The 22,525-nt window shown below is 46.6% G+C and overlaps 1 protein-coding gene across 1 annotated transcript in view; it reads left to right on the forward strand.

Moving 5' to 3' along the window:
- Positions 1-22,525, forward strand: part of EDC4 (enhancer of mRNA decapping 4) — a 52,077-nt gene that overhangs the window by 14,483 nt on the left and 15,069 nt on the right. Inside the window, exons 10-24 of the mRNA XM_060787800.2 lie at positions 1,043-1,138; positions 1,489-1,591; positions 1,869-2,049; positions 4,360-4,432; positions 5,152-5,243; positions 6,196-6,392; positions 8,092-8,180; positions 9,012-9,165; positions 12,373-12,845; positions 13,709-13,804; positions 15,313-15,465; positions 17,708-17,750; positions 19,947-20,127; positions 21,733-21,888; positions 21,989-22,104. Coding sequence (XP_060643783.2) covers positions 1,043-1,138; positions 1,489-1,591; positions 1,869-2,049; positions 4,360-4,432; positions 5,152-5,243; positions 6,196-6,392; positions 8,092-8,180; positions 9,012-9,165; positions 12,373-12,845; positions 13,709-13,804; positions 15,313-15,465; positions 17,708-17,750; positions 19,947-20,127; positions 21,733-21,888; positions 21,989-22,104 — 2,203 coding nt within the window. The remainder of the gene's footprint in view (positions 1-1,042; positions 1,139-1,488; positions 1,592-1,868; positions 2,050-4,359; positions 4,433-5,151; positions 5,244-6,195; positions 6,393-8,091; positions 8,181-9,011; positions 9,166-12,372; positions 12,846-13,708; positions 13,805-15,312; positions 15,466-17,707; positions 17,751-19,946; positions 20,128-21,732; positions 21,889-21,988; positions 22,105-22,525) is intronic.

Here is a 22,525-nt window from a genome sequence, read left to right on the forward strand (position 1 = left end):
TGACTCGCGTATAAGCCGAGGGTGGGAAATGCAGCATAGGTCAATTACAAAATAAACATAGATACCAATAAAATTACATTAATTGAGGCATCAGTGGGTTAAATGTTTTTGAAAATTTACATAAAACTGTAATTTAAGATAAGATTGTCCAACTCTGATTGAACCATAGTTCTCACCTTCTTCAATATAAATGTGTTTACGTATCCTTCCAATAATAGTAAAGAGAGTAAAATAAATATTATTATAATAATAATAATAATAGAGTAAAAAATGGAAATGTAATAACAGTAATAATAGAGTAAAATAATAAATGTAATAAAATAATAATAGAGTGAAATAATGAATGTAATCATAATAATAATACAGTAAAATAATAAATGTAATAAAATAATAATAGAGTGAAATAATAAGTGTAATAGTAATAATAATAGAGTAAAATAATAAATGTAATAAAGTAATAATAGAGAAAAATAATAAGTTTAATAATAACAATAATACAGTAAAATAATAAATGTAATAAAATAATAGAATGAAATAATAAATGTAATAGTAATAATAATAGAGTAAAATAATAGATGTAATAAAATAATAATAAATTGAGAAAAATAATAAATGTAATAATAACAATAATACAGTAAAATAATAAATGTAATAAAATAATAATAGAATGAAATAATAAATGTAATAGTAATAATAGAGTAAAATAATAGATGTAATAAAATAATAATAAATTGAGAAAAATAATAAATGTAATAATAACAATAATACAGTAAAATAATATAAATGTAACAATATTAAATTAAATTAATAAATGTAATACAATAATATTAATAGCAGAGTGAAATAATAAATAACTGACTCGAGTATAAGCCGGGGGGGAGGGGGAAGGGGGCTGAAAAACTAGGCTTCTCCTCAAGTATATACGGGATGTGTCACAAAACGTATGCTAGAATTCTGAGAAAAAAGGTAGAGATTTGCAATGAACCCCGTTGGCATTTTCAACCTCCCTCACGCCTTCCCTGGCACCCATTCATTTCTACAGAGTTCCGTTTTGGAGGTTCCTCATCACAGGAGCGGACCAGAACCGAGAGCTGAAAATGTGGTGCACCGTCTCATGGACTTGTCTGCAGACTGTCCGGTGAGTATTGTCATGGTCGTCAAGCTATCTACTGTAAGTGCCTTGACTTTGGGAGGGGGCTTTAGTAGACTAGACCTTGGCGGCCATCTCTTTCTCCGGTCACCTTCCCCCCTGTTTATGCTCAGTATTGGCTTTGACCAGAATGAATTTCCAGGCCGAGAAGGACAGGCAGAGACCAAAGGGGTCCCTAAGACCATCAGAAATGTGTGTCTTCTCATGGTCTTTGGAGACCCCTCTAACCTTCCCCCCCCCCCCGGGGGTCTCTACCCCCAGGTTGAGAAATCCTGGCTTAAATGGAAAGTGATTGCAAACAACCCAGAAATAACTTGTGCATGCGGTTTCAATTTCAGATTTTCGCCAGACATATTCAGCTCTATGAGTGTCCTTCCCAGCCTGAAGGCCTGCCTGGATCTTTCTGCTGAGTATTTGATTTTGAGTGACGTGCAGCGAAAGGTAGGCATGAACACACCTGTTCACTTACTCAGAGCACACCTGGGGCTGAGAGCAGCTTCTTCATTCATGCAAATACTTCCATTGCTTTTACACTGTTCATATTGTCAGAGGCAAAGGTTGCTCACAGTGTCAAGTTCTGTTTTTCAAGGAATAGATGGTCATCCGGAATCTGCTTGGACATATGTTGTGTGTGTAAAGCTTGTGTGTGTGTGTGTGTGTGTGTGTGTGTGTCCGTGGTGCTTGCAGCTTACCTTTCCACACGGTGCCCTCCTCCCAGGTCTTGTATGTGATGGAACTTGTCCAGAACCAAGAGGAGGGGAAAGCCTTCTTCAGCTCCATCTCCGAGTTCCTGCTGACCCATCCAGTCTTAAGCTTCGGTATCCAGGTGGTCAGCCGCTGCCGACTGAGGCACACAGAAGTCCTGCCAGCCGAAGAGGAGAGCGAGGGCCTGAGTTCAGGTGAGGGGCAGGGAGGGCCCACTCCTCGGGTGGGGAAGGACAAGAAGGAAAAGGAAGGGAGAGCACGTGCCGCGTAGACTTGAGTATCAGCCGGCCTGAAGATAAGCCGAGGCACCTAATTTCACCTCAAAAAACTGGGAAAACGTATCAACTCGAGTATAAGCCGAGGGTGGGAAATGCCGCAGGAGGGGAAATTTGTTTCTTTAATATTTACATAAAATGGGAATTTAAGGTAAGACTGCCCAACTCTGGTTAAATCGTTATTCTAATCTTCTTTAAATGTGCTTACGTATTCTTTCAATAATAATAAAATGATAAATGTAATAAAACAACAATGATGATGTAAAACAATAATAATAATAATAATAATAATAATAATAATAATAATAATAGAGAAAGAGAAAGCCACAGCAGCGAGAGAAGCAATGGAGCAGATCTCCCAGCCAGGACTGGAAGGAAGGAAGGAAGGAGCGAAGGAGGAGGGAAGGAAGGCAAGGGTGGGATCCTCTCCAGAGCGACCTTGGATCCTGGGCAGCGGCAGCAGCAGCAGCAGGGAGATGGAGGGAAAGGCGCGTGCAGGGCAAGGGAGGAAGAAAGAAAAGTGCTGCGAGGAAGGAGGCGAGAAAGGAGAGCTAGGTTGCTGAACAGAGATGTGAGGGTCCAGGAGAGAAGGTGTGGGGCTGAAAAAAGCCCTTCTTTCAGCCCCACGCCTTCCCACCAGGACCCTCACCCAACTATAAGCTGAGGGGGCCTTTTTCAGCTGTAGAAAATGGCTGAAAAACTCTGCCTATAGTGGAGTATGTATGGTACTTTGTATACCGGGCACAGACTTAGTCTCTGCAGGGTTACAATCCTTCTGCTGGAATCCTTATTGATCTGCTGCCGATCAGTATCAGCCATACCGGGCTGGATGGGCCACTTCTTTTCGCATGTTGTTGTTCGTATTCTGTTATTAATGTAAATACCCGGCCTTTGTTCTTCCCCTCGGAGGCTGTCGCTCCGCCTCTCCCACTGCCCTGCCCAAGACACGGAAGCCAGGGTGGAGGGCCCACCGCCCACTTCCCACTCACTTCCAAGTTTTTCCTGTTTTTGTTTCCTGTTGTTGTTTAGATATTTTAATCTGCTATATTTTAACCATGTTGATTGGGCTTGTCCCTGTGTAAGCCGCCACAAGTCCCTCTGGGGTGGTGTCAGGAGTCAATTTCTGAGGGCATGAAGACATCACAAATTCCCTCCGTGACATCCTGGCTGAATCAATTCTCTCTCTGTGACATTTTGAAGCCAGCAGAGGGTGCTGGAAACCTTGCATTGGAACTTGTGAAGTTCTAATAAGGAAACTGAGAAGAGAGGGAGTTGGGCAGAAAAGGTGTATAAAAGGAAGTGGTGGTGGGAAAAAGACCGTAGTGTCTTTGCTGCAGAGATACAAGCAATATATCCATTTCAAAGCAAAACCAGCTTGTGAGTGGTCATTTAATATTGCTATATCGATCCTACAGTTACAGGCGGGGTATAAAAACAAAGTGATAATTATTGTTATCTGTCCCGGGCGCTCTGGGAAGTCCACCATGAGAAAGTTTCCATGGCAAGAGAGGCTCTCTGAGGGGGACTCCTAGAGTGCCTCCCTGCTGATGCTTTGGCCCTCTTCCATTGGTCACTCTCCCTCTGAGGACTGCGATGTGAGTGTCATCAGCTGCCAGTTTGGGTCATTGAAAAATAAGGCAACAAACAAAAGGCACCTATTTTTTCCCATCTGAAACCTGTCAGTATTTTAAGTTACCAAGTTGGGTCGAGATGCATCAAACCACGTCGGAGCCTTTGCACTTCAAATAATACCTACTTATAGTATTTATTGGCCTTGGCCGTTGTGAAATACTCTCAACTCAGGCTCTGTTTGAAGCTCTTGACAGTCTAGCTCTGTGGTGAGGTCCATTTAGCCTCTCCTGCCATCGATCTTGATGTTTCTGCTCTAAGCAGAACTATGGTCGGATGTCGGATCTGACGTTCTGGACACGTTTTGCAGGTTGTGCAGCTCTATCCTTCCTGTCATGGGAGAATAGCTGGATTTTATTACGAAAGGACTTGTGGGAGATTTGGCACTTGAGGGAAAAAAAGATGGATTCCTTTAACTATGACCCTAATTGCACTTCCTACGGTGAAGTTGTACATCAAAGAACACATTTATTGTTAAGGCATTATAGTTGTTTTGAGAGCAGGGCTCTGTCATCATCTGCAGCCTTGGCTGGTCCACGCTCTGCCACTGAGAGCAGGCCACGCGAGGAAGCAAATGGCATTCCTGCTTTTCTTTTCCAGAAGGCACGCCGGGCGCAGGCGCCGTGGAATCCGCAGCAGGAGTGCTCATCAAACTCTTCTGCGTCCACACTAAGTGAGTGTTTGATCCCAGTTTCTGGTTTCTTTGGGGTTGCCTTCAGGCAGGGAGACCTGGCCGGTGTGTCTTCTTTGGTTTTGGACGGCCAGCAGGAAGGACCTCTGCCTTTCAGCTTCTCCACGTTCCCTTCAAAAAATAGATATCCACCTCAATGTAGGATGTCAGGGTGGCTTTGTACGTGTGGAATGTGCACCCTAAGTTTTGGAAAATTATTTCCAAAAGCAAACCAATGAAATTGCACCCCTGAAAGAATCTGGATTCGTAGCTCGTTCAAGATAAATAAAAGCAAATTCTTCCCATTTTCAGTTAAATGAATATTTAAAATTTCTTCATCCTCAGGCCTTTAATATTTTCACTCTCAGTAGGACTCCCCGTGTCAAAATAAGTAACAGGATAAAATGGACCACCGTGTCTGGTACTTCTCAGAATTTTGCATACATTTGCATACCATCATCAAAAGAATTGTGGCTCATGAATATACTAAAAATATTTTATAATAAAATCCATTTGAGATCTAGAACCTCTGACGGTGGTCGGTGGGCTAGATGGCAGCTCTCCTTGCTTTCCACACTGCCTTGTGAGACAGTGCTGTGGACTAGAAACATTCTGTGAAGCAAATGTCCTAGGAATATTTCTCCTTGCATGAAATAGTATCACACATTTAGCAGATTCAGGAGAAGTTTGTAAACGGAAGCTATGTGCCTGATGTTTGGCAGAGCCCTCCAGGATGTGCAGATCCGGTTCCAGCCTCTTCACAGCCCAGACGCAGCTGCGCCCATGCCTGCCCACGGCTCCCACGAAGACTTTGGTGAGTAGTTTTCTTTCACTCACCGATTTCTGGGCTGACCTTTGTACGTGAGTCCGAACTTGGTGCCTGAACTTACACTTACAGCCAATTCTGCCACTGAAAAGCTGGTCAATGTTTTATACATTTTTGTTTGCTTGGCTGCAAGCTTTGCGTTTGAGAGTTTGTATTTCTAACCCTATACTGGTGGAGACATGCTCGGAAACTGAAGAGGTGCTTCAGTCTGGGGGAAGGTTGTGTGTTGTGATGTCATCTAAGAGCATCCTGCTTTCCAAGTCTTCCTTCTGGATAGATGACCTACGAGAGCCCCCAGCACTGCGTGTCTCCACATCCGCTTCCTCCCGCTTGGTGTCCCGGCCTATGACTCATTGGATGCAGGACCAGTGGCTACATTTGGTAGCGCTGGTGGGACTGGATGTAAAAGCAGGTTGGACAAGGCCGCAAGGCCCACTTAGCCAGGCGCGTGTGTAGGCCTCGTGTGGTTCACTGTGGCTGACCTCTTGAAGGGACAGGTCAGAAGGTGGACTTTGGAGTTCCATTTTCAAAGAGACAGCCTCTGAAACCCAGGAAACTTGTTATTTGTGTTAATTTATCTTTTTTGTTGTTGGCGGTGTTAGTTTCAGGGTCAGAGGGAAATCTCCTTGCGACTTCCCACACATTTCCCTGCTGTCTTGCTTAGGAGAGTGTCATGACAAATGTTCCCAGCCACTTAGAGAACTGCCTTAAAGTAACATTGGGGCTGAAGCAAGTCCTGCCTTTGATGGCTTCTAGAACACAAGCTTCTGTGGTTCAGGATTTAGTTGCCCAATGATTTCAAAGGCTTTAATGGCCAGAATCAGCCATGGGATGTCTGTAATGTGATGGTAGTTGCATGCCAGGAGAACGGTGTGCTTGTAAGTGGCTCTGATTTCCCTTCCTGCTCTTGGTTTGACCTGTGTGGTGGTGTCTTTTGCAGCATTCCCCGACCACCTGGCGGACCTGGGTTCAGAAGGCCTGGGGTCCGAGAGAGGGTCTGTGCACGGCTCGCAGCCGGACCTGCACCGCATTTCGGAGTTGTCTGTGCCTGTGGACTTCCTCTCCCCGTCCAGCGATTCCAAACCGAAGCTCATGACTCCAGATGCCTTCATGACTCCCAGCACGTCTCTGCAACAGGTATCTGTCTCGGCCTGGCACGGTCAGAGGGGAAGGACATCTCATTGGGTCTTCCTGCATTTTTTTCTTACTGCAGGATAGTGACCTTCTGCATATTTTACTTGCTGAGCAGGGGGTTTCAGCATTGTATTTCTCTAATCAGGGGGGCAGACCGAGAGAGTTCCAACCTCAGGCGTTCGTACTTGATTCGGTAAAGGCTTTAAGGGACTTGGCAGTTTCTCAGGGGAAAAAAAATACAGTAATTCCAGCTTGTTTGGAGAAGGATATGGATCCAGCTCCTCTAGTCGTTTCCAGGTGCAAATGAAGAAAAAACTAAAGAAATATAATCACGAAAAACTCTAAAGCAAGGGTGGGAATTGCGCATCCTTCTGGCATAACCCGTGGTGAGGGGCTCAGGGCTTTGAGGTGTGCTGATATTTGCAGGACGGCACAATTCCCAAGTGGAAATGGAAATAGGAATGGAGAGTATCAACACTGGAGATTATTTCTGGGCAGCACACAAATCTTTAATTATTCCTATAGTGGTAGTAATCATGTATGTAATGGATACACATAATAAAAATAACAATATGTGTGGTGTATGTGGCTGGAGTGTCTACTGACACAGACAAGCTCCTGCCTCCACAAACAGCTGTAGCGCCAAGTGGTCATCAGGAGGCACGGTGACCCTCCCTCCAGGTTATAGCGAGCACTGTGAGCATGTCCAAGAGCCCGGCCAATGTCCTCCGCAAACACCACACTGCCCACCACCCAATGAAGGCTTTCACACGGGGACCATTTCGCCCTAGATTTTCTGTGTGTCCTCCACCACAGACATCCCAGTGTTTCTTACTTCCTCCGTTGGTGTGGAATTTGCATGACTCCGCCCACTGCCTCTCCCATGACCCTTTCCTATTCTTTTCTATGCCACATATCAAACAGGAATTGACCAGTAACTGAACATGCGGAAGAGGTTTGGGGAGAATGCACCATCATTTATAGGAGTTGTAGGTACTGGGATGTATAGTTCACCTGCAAACAATGAGCACTCTGAATTCCACCAAAGAGAGAATTGAACCAAACTTGGTGCACAGAGTCCCCATGACCAGCAATAAATACTGGAGGTCTTTGAGGGAAATTCACCTTGGTTTAGGGGAGTTGTAGTTCACCTACATCCAGAGAGTCCTGTGAACCCAAACTTGGCACACAGACCTGATATGCTGAAATTTGATTACTGGAGGGGTTTGGGGGAAACCGACCTTCCTTTCTGGGAGTTGTAGTTCACCTACAACCAGAGAAACTGTGACCTCCACTTAGGATGGACCTGGAGTAAACTTGGCACACAGAAACCCCATGACTAACTCAGCCTTCAGGAGGGTTTTGAGGGGACTGACTCACCATAGTGGGAGTTGTAGTTTACCCTGCAGCCGGAGAGCACACTGAACCCCAGTGAGGATGCATCCAGAGCAAACTTGCCCAACATAACAAACTTTAAGTACTGGTGGAGTTTTTTGGGGTTGACGTGGCATGATGTGAGTTGTAGTTCACCCACAGCCTTATGCATTTTGTACAATTAAGAGTTGACTTTCTCAGATGACCTGGGCAGCGCTGGGTCCCCAAGCGAGTGCCACCCTGAAAGGCAGTGATAGTGTGAATGGGGGATAGAAGCCTGTTCGTCTTAGTAGAATGACCGCTGACCGTAATGCCTCCCTTGCCGCAGATCACAGTCTCACCGGGAAGCAGCATGAGCTCCCTCACGGCCGTCACCTCCATGAGCAGCTCTTCCGTGGGTGAGCCTCCGGTTCCCAGGTGAGTCCCAGGTGAAGGCTTCTTTCTGGCCCCTCTGTTTTCTGTCCCCAAGGGATGAAGCCTCGCCCAAACTGAAGCGACTCTGTGGGATTCTCCAGTGAGCTTCTCTAAGGCAGATCGTTGCTCTTAGCCAAGGATGACGTTGCCAGATATGCTGCAAGCTTGTGCTTGGACTCCTTGGGATGTCGGCCTGAGCTCTTATTTATTTATTTAAAAGTTTTATATACTGACCTTTTCACCTCTTTTGAGGGACTCAGACCAGTTTCTAACCATAAAATCAGATACAATCAGTAAAACAACATAATTCATATTACAATAACACATTAAAACAACAAATATATTCAAAACTACAATGGTCAGTCGTCATACTAAAATCGATTATACATCATCTTCCATCCATATCTCAGGGTGTTGGCTCTGCCACTCTTCTGGCTTTAATGGATTGTCGAAGGCTGTTGTGGCCGGAATCAGTGGTTGTTGTAGGTTTTTTGGGCTATATGGCCATGTTCTAGAAGCATTCATAGAATCATAGAATCAAAGAGTTGGAAGAGACCTCATGGGCCATCCAGTCCAACCCCATTCTGCCAAGAAGCAGGAATATTGCATTCAAAGCACCCCTGACAAATGGCCATCCAGCCTCTGTTTAAAAGCTTCCAAAGAAGGAGCCTCCACCACACTCCGGGGAAGGCAGAGAGTTCCACTGCTGAACGGCTCTCACAGTCAGGAAGTTCTTCCTAATGTTCAGATGGAACATTCCCTCCTGACGTTTCGCCTGCATCTATGGCAGGCATCCTCAGAAGTTGTGATTATCTGGCTTGGTTTCTCCTGCAGGCCGCCGGAAGAAGTCTCTCCAAGTCCAAAGATGCAGCTGGATGCCGGCCTGGGACTGAGCGGCGGCAGTGGGAACCTGCAGGGAAGTCCACGGAGTCATTCGGTCCTCCTCCCGGGTCTTCCCGACAGGCTGACCCCAATGGCCCCCATCTCGGTAAGGGGCCGCCTTCCTTCCTCTCGGCCTTCTCTGCTGCCCTCACTGCTTCCACCCTTGGCAGCTGAATGGGCCACTCTCCACTTTACCCCCCCCCTCCCCCCGATCTCCAGCCTACAAAGCCCCTCCACTCCCCCAAGGAGCGTTTTGGAAGCATTTGGTCACTGCCTACAAAAAACTAAAAATCATGTCGATCAGTAACCCGTCCCTTAGCGCACAACATCAAACTCGAAAAGTGAGATGGGTCTCTGTGCCTTTCCTACCCCTCATTGCATTTTTACTTCTGTGCTTTCCTCACCTATTGTTTAAAAATAAAGTTTTGCCTGTCTGCAAAGGTCAGGGGGTCAACTTGGGTCAACCCCCCCCCTCCAATTCTTGTTCTAAAGAGAAAACCAGGCAGGTGTGTGCACTGCTCTGAGATCCAGATCAGAAAAAGCAGAATAATAATAATAATAATAATAATAATAATAATATATCTATATATATAAATCTGTAAGGGGCGTCCAACGGGACAGCAAAACTCAAAACCCCCCAAGCGAAAATTAACCAAAATTCCCTTGCACATACCTCAACCCACAAGGTACAAACAAATTGAATCAAAATAAAAAACAACACAACAACACACTCACAAAACGACAAAACAACTGAGCATGCACAATGGCACAAAGTCCCTGGCACGCACACATGGCCAAACGGCCAACGCACCCTCCGCACTTCCCTCCCCCCTCCGCCGAAGCCCCGCCCACACCCACCGAGGCCCCGCCCCTGCACTCCTCTGCCTCCTCCCACCCCCCTCCGTTGTAGCTACTGGGATTTATAGTTTACCTATAATCAAAGCATTCTGAACTCCACCAACGACGGAATTAAACCAAACGTGGCACACAGGACTCCCATGAGAAGGGTTTGGTAAGCATTGGGAAGGAAGAAAGGAAGGAAGGAGGGAAGGCAGGAAAGAAAGAGGTACCGAAGGAAGCAAGAAGAGAAAGTAGAAAGGAAAGAAAAATAAAAGGAAGGAAAAGCAGGAAAGAGGTAAAGAAGGAAGGAGAAATAAAAAATGAAAGAAGGAAGGAAACATGGAGGGAAGAAAGGAGGCAAAGGAAGAAAGGGGGAGGGAATGAAGGAAAGAGAGAAGGATGAAACCAAGGAGCGAAAGAAGGAAAGAAAGAAAGAGGTAGAGAAGGAAGAAAGGAGAGAAAGGGGGAGGAAAAGGGGGAAGGAATAGGTAGGTACCTCTCTTTCATAATAGACCAGATATCTACCTCTACTTTGAAAAGATTTACTTATATAGGCCACAGCAATGCGTGGCAGGGTACAGCTAGTAATATATAATAATAATAAACTTTATTTGTACCTTGCTACCATCTCCCAGAGGCACTCGGTGTGGCTTACATGAGGCCAAGCTCATAAAACAACAATACAAGCAATAACAACAACAATACAAGCAATTAAAACCAAACAAAACAATAACATAAGCATTAACAGTAGGACAACACACTTTAAAATCTATGCGTAGGCCGAATGTAGTTAAAAATTTTAAACTAATGCTGGACATGGGTGAATAAGTGATGGGGCGTTTGTGGAAACATACAAGCAGGCCTAAAACAATATAAAGTGCTTTGGAGGACTTATAATCATCATCATCATCATCTTTATTTCTACCCCGCCACCATCTCCCGGACGGGCACTCGGAGGGGCTGACATGGGGCCAAGACCGGACAACATGTTAGCAAAATAAATCCAGAACATAAACAACAAGCAACATCATCAAAATGACATAGAAAAAAAGTATAAACACAGTTACGAAATAACATTAAACACAATCACGATAACAGTGGGCGGGCCACATGTGCAGGATAAAATAATTAAAAGATTCTAATGAGATAAAAATAGGAGCAGGAATAACACCTTCAAAACCTTCCCATGTGATTAAGGTAAAGGTATTTCCCCTTGACATTAAGCCCAGTCGTGTCCGACTCTGGGACTCTGGCGCTCATCTCCATTTCTAAGCCGAAGAGCCAGCGTTATCCATAGACACCTTCAAGGTCATGTGGCCGGCATGACTGCATGGAGTGCCCTTACCTTCCTGCCAAAGCAGTACCTATTGATCCACTTACACTGACATATTTCTGAACTGCTAGGTTGGCAGAAGCTGGGCCTAACAGCAGGAGCTCACCCTGTTCCCCGGATTCAAACTGCCAACCTTTTGGTCATCAAGGTCAGCAGCTCAGCGGTTTAACCCGCTGCGCCACCAGCAGGGCCTTTTAAGCTTAAGCTGCCTAACTCCTCAAAATCTTGTGGGTGTTTTTGTATTGGGTTTTAATGGGATGTCCCTTTGGAACCCTCTGCCCCGAAAGGCTATTCTGTGTTAAAGTGAATACAGGCAGCCCCCCAGTTACTAATGGGGTGAGGCAACAGGGAGTGAGAGACGTCTACCTCTAGGAAGGGAAATTCCCTCCTCAAAGAGTGACCGTGGGGAAAGCGTGTCTCGACTGAAGCTTTGTCACCGATCCTTGTTTCCACAACAAGCCACATTTTTCAAAACTCCGCTTCTCACAAGGACAGGAAGTGAGGTGACATCTCCTGAATGAATAAGGGCACAGGTAGCAAAACAAGCAACGTATGGGGTGTTAACCCTTCCCGGTGGCGCAGTGGGTTAAAGCACTGAGCTGCTGAGCTTGTTGATCGAAAGGTCGCAGGTTCGATTCCGGGGAGCGGCGTGAGCTTCTGCTGTCAGCCCTAGCTTCTGCCAACCTAGCAGTTCGAAAACATGCAAATGTGAGTAGATTAATAGGTACTGCTCCGGCAGGAAGGTAACGGCGCTCCATGCAGTCATGCCAGTGGCCACATGACCTTGGAGGTGTCTACGGACAACGCTGGCTCTTCGACTTAGAAATGGAGATGAGCACCAGAGTCCCAGAGTCAGACATGACTGGGCTTAATGTCAGGGGACTACCTTTACCTGTGCTCTCCAAAGCTAAATATACATATATATGATTTTGGCCGGAGTTACATTTTAGAAATGCCCCTTTTCCGGCTTACATACAAATTCCGCGTCAAGACAGGACCCGCCTTGTTCACCGTTTGGAGACCGCCCGTACTCACAGCGGTGTGGGAGGGTTTGGCCAAGAAGGCAGGCGAGGAGGGGGGGGTCTCGTTCCTGGGGGCTCAGAAATACTCTTCCCAAACTCTTGTGCTTCCCTCTTGAAGATCTCCCCTGAGAACGCCCCACACGCGCTGGAGCGGCAAGAGGTGGAGCCTCTGGTGGTCCCCCAGTCCTCTCCCACCCGCGAGCGCTCCCCGGACGTCATTTCCTCCGCCTCCACGGCCATGTCGCAGGACATCCCCGAGATCGCCTCGGAGACTCTGCAGCGCAGCTTTGCCGCCGCCAGCGCAGCCCCGCCCGGGCTCCCCGGGGAGGGCCTGGACCCCGCCCACCACGCCGACAGCATGGCCTCCGCGGCCTCCGCCTTGCACTTGCTCTCCCCGCGGAACCGGCACAGCTCCGAGCACAGCCACCACTCCTTGGACGTGGCTCCCAGTGAAGTGGACGTGCTGACCGCTCCCTCCCTGCTGGAGACCGTCCTGCCTCAGGAAGCGGCCGCCTCGGACCCTCCGGGCAGCCAGCCCTGGCCTGCCGCTCCCGACATCACCAGAGAAACCAGGAACAGCATGGCAGACAGGTAGCCCCGCCTTCCTTTCCTTTCCTTTCCTTTCCTCCTTCCTCTCCTCCCTCCCTACTCCACTCCCTCCATCTTTCCTTCCTTCCTTTCCTTTCCTTTCCTTTCCTTTCGTCCTTCCTCTCCTCCTTCCTTCCCTTTCCCTTCCTTCCTCCCTTCCCTTCCCTACCCTACAATACCCTTCCCTTCCCTACCTTACCTTACCTCTCCTTCCCTACCCTACCTTCCCTTCCCTACCCTACCCTTCTCTACCCTACCCTTCCCTACCCAACCCTACCTTACCTTCCCTACCCTACCCTTCTCTACCCAACCCTACCTTCCCTACCCTACCTTACCTTCCCTACCCTACCCTTCTCTACCCAACCCTACCTTCCCAACCCTACCTTACCTTCCCTACCCTACCCTTCTCTACCCTACCCTTCCCTACCCTACCTTACCTTCCCTACCCTACCCTACCCTTCTCTACCCTACCCTTCCCTTCCCTACCCTACCTTACCTTCCCTACCCTACCCTTCTCTACCCAACCCTACCTTCCCAACCCTACCTTACCTTCCCTACCCTACCCTTCTCTACCCTACCCTTCCCTACCCTAACTTACCTTCCCTACCCTACCCTTCTCTACCCAACCTTACCTTCCCTACCCTACCCTTCTCTACCTTTCCTACCTTACCTTACCTTCCCTACCCAACCTTACCTTCCCTACCCTACCCTACCTTAACTTCCCTACCCTACCCGTCTCTACCCTACCCTACCTTCCCTACCCTACCTTTCCCTACCCTACCCTACCCTACCCTACCTTACCTTACCTTATATGGATGCAACTGAATCAATGTAGCCTGACGGAAGGATCCCTTCTTCCTCCTCAGCCCCAGGAATGACGTGGAAGACAAGCACAAGGGCCCTTTCCACAGGCACAGCTACCACCTGCTGCACGAGAGTCAAGATGCCAACGCCGAGCAAAGGTAGGAGCACGGAGGTCCCTTTCTCTCCCTCTCCCTCCATGTCGCAATGTGCCGAGTACAGTTGACGCTCATGACCTTTGGGATGGTGCTCTGGGTAACTGGTCGGAAGAATAAGGCCGCATTCGACAATGTGTGGGGCTGAGTTAGAACTGGCCATTTTCAAAGGCTTGTGGAAACCACCAGGTCTTCGGGCTCTTACTGTTTGTACTGTTTATTTTACTTGATTGGTTTATTTATTTTATTGTGATGTTATTTTGTTGTTTATATTTTATGTTGCTGTAATGTATTGCTGGGCTTGGCCTCATGTAAGATGCTCCGAGGCCCCTTTGGGGAGATGGTGGCCGGGTATAAATAAAGATTATTATTATTATTATTATTATTATTATTAGTATTATTCAGCAGTACGGTAGAGTCTGGCTTATCCAACATAAACGGGCCAGCAGAACGTTGGATAAGCTAAAACGCTGGATAATAAGGAGAGATTAAGGAAAAGCCTATTACACATCAAATTACGTTATGATTTTCCAAATTAAAGAGCAGAACATCATATTTTGTTTTATTTATTTTATTTATAAAATAAATTTTAAAAAATTATTTAATGCCTATCATTTTGTTAAAAAAAATAACCATACATTAGGCCCTGCCACAGGTTTTTAAATGCGTTGTGATATTTTTTGTTACTGTTTTGCTTTGCTATGAGTTATTTATTGTTGTATTGTTTGTTGTTGTGTTTGTTGTTTCTGATGCATTTGGGCTCGGCCTCTTGTAAGCCGCACCGAGTCCTGCGGGAGATGGTAGCGGGGTATAAATAAAGGATGTTTATTATTATTATTATTATTATTATTTATTTCCTATATTTCTACCCTCCCCTCGAAGGGGGACTCAGGGCGGCCTAACAAAAGCATCATACGATGTAAGTATCATAAAACAACCACAGAACAATCAAAATATTAAAAATATTGAAACAACAATTAATTAAGACGCATCCATTAAAATCCAAATCCAAAAAGAACCAATCAGGATCAATCCATTGCCTTAAGTTGTGTGATCTTCTTCTTCCACTTGCTGCTCACCGATCAAACACTTGGTCCCATCACCAGGTCTTGATTTTCCTTCTAAAAGACAAGAGGGAGGGGGCCAATCTGATATCTCTAGGGAGGGCGTTCCATAGGCGAGGGGCCACTGCTGAGAAGGCCCTGTCTCTCGTCCCCATCAACCGTATTTGCGATAGTGGTGGGATCGAGAGCAGGCCTCTCCTGAAGATCTTCAACTTCGTGGCAGGAGATATGTTTGGACAGGTAATCCGGGCCAGAATCGTTTTTTACAACAAATCGATGGGAAAGGCAGTTGAATCCATGGGAACGTTATGTAGTAATGACTGTATTTCCGAATTTAGCACCCAAGCATCGCAATGTATTGGAAGAGCCGTGTATCCGGGCGGGAGGCAGGCTGCGTTGGACGAGCGAAGCTCTGCCGTCCTACCGTGTCCCTCTCCCTTCTCCCTGCAGTGACCATGATGATGAAGTGGCAGGCTTGGCCTCTGCGCCCGGCGGATACGGGGCCAAAGCAGCTGCCCAGAGGCTGCCGGTCAAGGACTGGAAAGCCAAGGTCTCTCCGCGAGCCTCTCCGAAGCCGAAGAGGAAAGGGAAGAAGGATGATGGGTAAGCATGTGGCCACAAAGATTGGGAAGAAACCCAACTTGCTACGTTAACAGTTTTGCCGCCCCTCTCAGCTGGTGCCTGGGCTGCCTTTCTCCTTCCTGGCACGCTATTTACGCAGGGCACTGAGGGAGGGATTGGCAAGGCCCTGGTTTCACATTTTGCTCACTAGGTCGTCTTGAACAAGCCATTATCTCTTGCCCTCAGGCGCATCCCTTCTCTTGGTTGTGGACACACACACACAAAAATAGAATTGCTTTGGATACTGTGCTTTCGAAATAATATAATGAAAACTGCCACATTCCTCCCAAAATAAGAAGGGTCTCATCTTAATTTTTGCTCCAAAAGACTTACCTTCACAGCATGATTTTTTTTCATGTACAAGAATCTACATTTAATCAAATACAGTCAAGTCATCTTCTTCTTGAATATCACCATTAAGTCAATATTATTTATTTATTTATTATTCGAACTTCTATGCGGCCACTCCCTTCCCTGGTGCTCAGAGTGGCTTACAAGAATGGCTAAAATCTAACAAAATTTAAAAGCAATTTAAAACAATTTAAAAACGGCAATATCAAACATTAAAAGCCTGTCGAAACAGGTATGTCTGACATGCCCTGCGGAAAGCTGGTAAGTCCCGCAAGGCACGGACTTCAGGTGGCAGAGTATTCCAGAGTGATGGTGCCACTGCCATGAAGGCTCTGCGCCTAGTTGCTGTTAGACGTAAGGTCTTGACACTGGGAATTTCCAATAGATCTTGGTCCTCAGAACGGAGGGATCTCTGGGATTTGTAAGGGGTGAGGCGGTCCCTCAGGTACATTGGCCCCAGACCATGCCAGGCCTCCAAGGTGAGTCCCTTTGAAAGTGATCCGGTGCTCAATGGGTAACCAATGCAGCTGCAGTCAGATTGGGGTGATGTGGCATCTCATCGGAATTCCCGCAAGAAGCCGAGCAGCTGCGTTTTGTACCAACTTGAGCTTCCGGATCACCGACGGAGGAAGGCCAATGTAGAGGGCGTTACAGTAGTCCAGCCTTGAGATGACCGTGGCCTGGATCACCATAGCCAGGTTGTCCCTGGACAGGGAGGGGGCCAGCTGTCTAGCCTGCCGCAGGTGAAAGAAAGAAGGCGGTTCTGCTCACGGCGGAAAGAGACCTGGGCCTCCATCCTCAGCAGAGGGTCAAAAAGGACTCCCAGGCTCTTGACTAACGGTGACGGGCGTAGCGCCTCGCCATCCAGGGTAGGCATTGTGTATTATGTATTTATGTCGTGCCTTTTGGTCCGAATGCAACTGCTCAGAAACGATGTCCCAAGAGCAGCAGCAGCAGCAGCAGCTGAGGAAACTGAATAGGTTTAGCTTGGAGAGGAGGAGGAGGTTAAGAGGTAACCTGGAGGTTAAGAGGTAACCTGTTTAACCATTTGGAAGGATTCCATCTTAGAGAAGGAACAAGCCGGCTTTCTGCTCTTCCGTGACTAGGACACGGAGCAATGACGTCAAACTACAAGAATTGATATTCTACCTAAACATTAAGAAAAAAATCCTGATTGTAAGAGCTGTTCAACCGTGCAATCTGCTTCCTCAAAGTGTGGTGGAGCCTCCTTCTCTTAAGATTTTATACAGGAGCTGGATGGCCATCTATCGGGAGTGCTTTGATTGTGTATTCCTGCGTGGCAGACTGGAGGGCCCTTGTGGTGTTTTCCAACTCCATGGCTCTTGTCATTGCTGAATTGTGAGTTAACACATCAGTCCCAGCGATTCACTACATCTACCGTGGTTAAGATTGCCAATAGTATTCAGGCCCAGGGTGCAGCAGGTTGAACTGCTGAGCTGCTGAACTTGCTGACCAAAAGGTTGGCAGTTCGAATCCAGGGAGCGTGGTGAACTCCCGTTGTTAGCCCCAGCTTCTGCTAACCTAGCAATTCGAAAACATGCAAATGTGAGGAGATCAATAGGTACCAGCTTGGCGGGAAGGTAGTGGCGCTCCATACAGTCATGCTGGCCACATGACCTTGGAGGTGTCTGTGGACAATGCCGGCTCTTCGGCATAGAAATGAAGGTGAGCACCAGGCATCCCAGAGTTAGGCACGACTGGACTTAATGCCAGGGGAAACCTTGACCTCTTATTCAGGCCTATGTGGTTGATTTCATTATTGTGTGGATTTTATTTTTGTAATGGCTGTCGTATTTTGTGTTTTGTGGTTGTTTCTTGTGTCATTGATGATGATGAAATGCCTTCTCTTCAGTTCCAGGGATGTCACCCAGTCCCCAAGAGCCTTTGATCAGCAGGTGAGTGTCTTTCTTCCAGACTTTCTGGGCATGGTCACCTTCTCTGTGGATGTCCTTCCCGTCTCTCGAATTGCATATTCTCGGGACTCAAAAGGCGAAACAAAAAGGGAGAGGATAGGGAAAGGCGCCTCTCCTTTGTGTCATAATTAGCTATGACGTGTTATCATGCATTGAAATTTTGATAGATGATTCTAGATCGTGGCCTTTAATTTGGTTTGGGAGTCCAGAAATGCCGGCGGGATCTGAAGGAGAGATCTTCTCAAACAATCACAAAGCCTTTTCTGCATCAAAGGAAAGAATGGCCCGGCATCGGCTCACTTTCCACAAACGGCGGTTGTGTCACGCTGGAGGCTCACACGATCTGCATTTTAATATTTGCCTTATTGTCCTCACTTGACCAGCGCAGGCTAAACCTGAAAGTCTCAGGCTGGGAACCTACTTCGTAAAATATTGAAATCCATATTAGGGGAAGAAATCAGTCCACTACCTGATATACTCAAATATAAGCCACGTTTTTCAGCCCCCTTTTTTAAGTTTAAAAAGTCCCCGCAGCTTATACTCGAGTCAAGGTTATTTATTATTTTACTCTGTTGTTGTTATTATTATTTTTATTACATTTATTATTTTACTCTATTATTACTTTTATTATTACATTTATTATTTTACTCTATTATTGTTGTTGTTATTGCATTTATTATTTTACTCTATTATTACTTTTATTATTGCATTTATTATTTTACTCTATTATTGTTATTGTTATTGCATTTATTATTTTAGTCTATTATTTTTATTACATTTATTATTTTACTCTATTATTTTATTATTGCATTTATTATTTTACTCTATTATTTTTATTACATTTATTATTTTACTCTATTATTACTTTTATTATTGCATTTATTATTTTACTCTATTATTTTTTATTACATTTATTATGTTACTCTCTTTATTCCTATTGGAAGGATACGCAAGCACATTGACATTGAAGGAGGTTAGAATAATGGTTTCATCAGAGTTGGACAGTCTTATTATCTTAAATTACAGTTTTATGCAAATACTAGCTGTACCCGCCCGGTGTTGCTGTGGCCAACCTTCCCTCCCTCTTTCTCTCTCTCTTTCTTACTTTCTTTCTTTCTTTCTTTCTTACCTTCCTTCCCTTTTTTTCTTTCCTCCTCTCCTTCCTTCCTTCTCCACCTCTTTCCTTCTTTCCTTCCTTCCTTCCTTCCTTCCTTCCTTCCTTCCTACTCCTCCCTTTTTCTTTTCCCCCTTTCTTCCTTCTCTACCTATTCTTGGACTGCAGCTCCCAGCGCTCCTCCTGATCAATCAACCTACCTATCTCTATCTAATTTATCTCTCTGGAGGATTGCTGGGAGTTGCAGTCCAGGAATGGGAAATAGGAACTATGTTGGGATTGGGATGCTCTGAAAGAAATCCAAGGAGAAGCAAGTTTGCAGCTTGGGAGCAGGGCCTGCTCTAGGGGATGCTGGGAGCTGTCATTTTCGTACATGCGCTGTACCGTCATTTAGCTTTTTTGGGTTTTTAAATCCGTTCTGCTATTTTTTGGGAGGGGTTTTGAGTGATGGTCACTCCCTGGCCTGAGAGGTGTCTTCTGTCCAAATTTGGTGTCAATTCGTCCCGTGGTTTTTGAGTTATGTGAATCCCACAAACAAACATTCCATTTTTATTTATGTAGATTCAAAAACATAGCACCTACTGATGCTTCAATTAATGTAATGTTATGGGTATCTATTTTTATTTTGAAATTGACCAGTCGCTGCTGCCTTTCCCACCCTTGTCTTATACTTGAGTCAATACGTTTTCCCAGTTTTTTTGTGCTAAAATGAAGTACTTTGGCTTATATTTTCGGGTTGGCTTGTACTCGAGTACATACAGTAACTTGACCGTTCTGTGCTGTTTTGCCCTGGTTTTTGACTTGCCAAGCATCACGGCCCAGTCCTTTGAGACGGAGGTTCCTTCTGAATTGCACCTTGGGATGCCACTTCCCTTGCATTTGCTTGCAATCTGCATGCTGTGGAACTCCTTTGGGATAAACCCATACACGCCTGGGGTTAGCATGTTGGTCTTAAACAATCTCTTTGTCTTGAGATCCGGCAATTCCTTGCTAGTGGGTTGAAGTGCCTGCCTCTCCTTTCCTTGTGTCCAACGCACGGGCGCGGCCTCCTCCTCTTCCCTCAGGTGGCCCCCGAGTACCAGGAGGAGCTGATCTCGCTGCTGAGGAGCCAGCAGAGGGAAATTGCGGAGCTGAGGCAGAACCAAATGGAGCTGATGCAGAGGCTGAGCGACCACTTGGATGCCGTGCAGAGCTCCCTCATGGGACACATCGAGCGCGTGGCCGACTCCCAGCAGGAGCAGGAACGTATCCCTTCCGGGAAAAGGCTTTGCGCTTGCTGTAGTGAGAGTCTTGTTGGGCGAGTGGGCTTATAAACAAAAGGCCCTCGTCATACATGTACCACAGAGTAACTTATGAGCAGCAGCGTGACCCAGCACCCATCGCCCAAAGTGATCAAAAGAACAAAAACACACAGGCCAGTGTTGTCTTCTCCACAGGAAGGAGGCTTTTCTTTGTAGCAAAATAATATGGTTGCCTTGTTTACAATAGAAAGTTCTTCACTCTTCCTTCTTTACTTCCACGCTGGGCTTCTTCCTCATGCAGATAAGCAGCTTCGCTCTCACAGAGCTTCCTCTCACACCAAACTTACCCAGGAGCCTTTACTCACAACACCCTTCACATTAGGAGCCCCCGGCGGCGCAGTGGGTTAAAGCCCTGTGCCGGCAGGACTGAAGACCAACAGGTCGCAGGTTCGAATCCGGGGAGAGGTGGATGAGCTCCCTCTATCAGCTCCAGCTCCTCATAAGAGGACATGAGAGAAGCCTCCCACAAGGATGATAAAACATCAAAATCATCCGGGAGTCCCCTGGGCAACGTCCTTGCAGACGGCCAATTCTCTCACAACAGGAGTCACTCCTGACACGACAAAAAAAACCCAAAACCCTTCACATTGGAGCTTTACACATGAGGCCTTCAGCCTGAGGCTTCTCTCACCAAAGTCTCTCACACCAGGTCTTTTTGCACCAGGCCTATCACACACTGAGGCCTACTAACTCTGAGGCCTTTCTCCGACTGAAGTATTTTTCTCATTGAGGCAAACTAATACTGAGGCCTTCTCACAGGAGCTTCACATAGCAGCTTTTTACACACAGCAGCCTTTATACTGGGGTTTTACACACAAGGCCTGAAGCTTCTCACCCCAGGCCTTCTCACACTCGGCCTCCTCACAGACTAAAGCCTACCTCACACTGTGAGGCCTAATAACACCAAGGCCTATTCTCCCACAGTGAGGCCTACTAGCACTGAGAGCCATTCTCCCACTGAGGCAACCTCTCCCACAGACTTCTCTCAGACTGAGGTGTTACTACACAACAGGCACACCTGCTTATATTGAACCGGAGCTTTTCCTGGGTCATTGCATCCGTTTGACCCTTTTAGTGCTTGACTCACATATTTGCAATTAAAAATATCTCGTTAATGTTTAGTATTTCTGACAATTCTGTGGGGCCTGTGGTTGCCCGCTTTGCCCATGTGCCCTTGCACCTCTCCCTTTTTCTAGGTGAGGAACATCCTGGGTTCTTGATGGTTGTATTTCCCAGCAGGTCACTGATAGGTTTCTCCTCCTTTTCGCTCCAAGAGGCAGGAAGTAGAGGACCTTCCGGGGTTCCCATGTAGGGCGGTCAGCCTTAGACGGTCAGCCTTGGTCCTCCTACCACTCCCAACGCCCTGTATTTGTGAATCCCTTCACGTGTCACGGCGGCTCCTCCGGCCTCTTTCCCCTTTCATTCTACAAACCCTCTTCTTCCTTCTTTTCCCCCCTTGGAGCCTTTGCAACTGAATAGTCTTGGGAGATGTTAGCCAGGATGTGAGCCCTTGCCAGAGTCTTTGTGTCCTTAACTCTGTTGGTTCCAGAGCGGCGGCTGGACCAGGCCATCGCGGAGGGGCAGCAGCGTGGCGGTCAGTTGCAGGAGCACCTCTTCCAGCAGCTCTCCCAGTCCCTCTCCACGGCCGCGTGCAATCGGCTGGAAAGGTGCATCCGCGAGGAGATGAAGAAGACGGTGCCTCCCTGTAAGTTTCTGCGCCCATCTCCCCACGCCTTGCCATTTACGGGGAAAGAGTGGGAGTGCCAGGCTGACCGCTTTACTTTTGCCCTCTTACGGTCACCCAGGCATTTCCAAGACCTTGGACCCTGTCACCGGGCAGCTGAGCAACACCATTGCAAACAAGCTGACGGCCATTGAAGGGACACTGAAGGAGAACGTCACCAAACTCGTGAAATCAAAGGTAACAAATTGGGGGGTTGGATTGTTGCAAGCAAGCTCCCTGTGCCTGCTAATTTGGAAACAGGAGGAAGCTGGCTTGTGGCTCGGCGTAGTCTTCTGGCAACGTGGTCAGCCTCTCTCTACGTTGCCAGCCTGTCCTGTTGCAAAGTGCCTCTTTCTCCCATTGCCTCTGTCACCGTGATATTGGCAAACTAGGACATATCTAGAGATGAGAGACCAAGATAAGCAAAGGTCCAGAGTGGAAGCTTTGGGGGGAATAACTTGTGTAGCTTGAAGCAGAGGAGCCTTGGAGGTGGCATGACCGTCATGAATAAATATTTGAAGAATATAGAAGACGGAGTGGAGTTGCCTTGTTTTGCTCCAAGGACCACAACGTAAACTATTGGATTAGCATTTGTAAAAAAACAGAGGTTCAGCCTTGA

The sequence above is a fragment of the Anolis sagrei genome, chromosome 8 (genome assembly GCF_037176765.1).
Source record: "Anolis sagrei isolate rAnoSag1 chromosome 8, rAnoSag1.mat, whole genome shotgun sequence".
NCBI classification, from domain to species: domain Eukaryota; kingdom Metazoa; phylum Chordata; class Lepidosauria; order Squamata; family Dactyloidae; genus Anolis; species Anolis sagrei.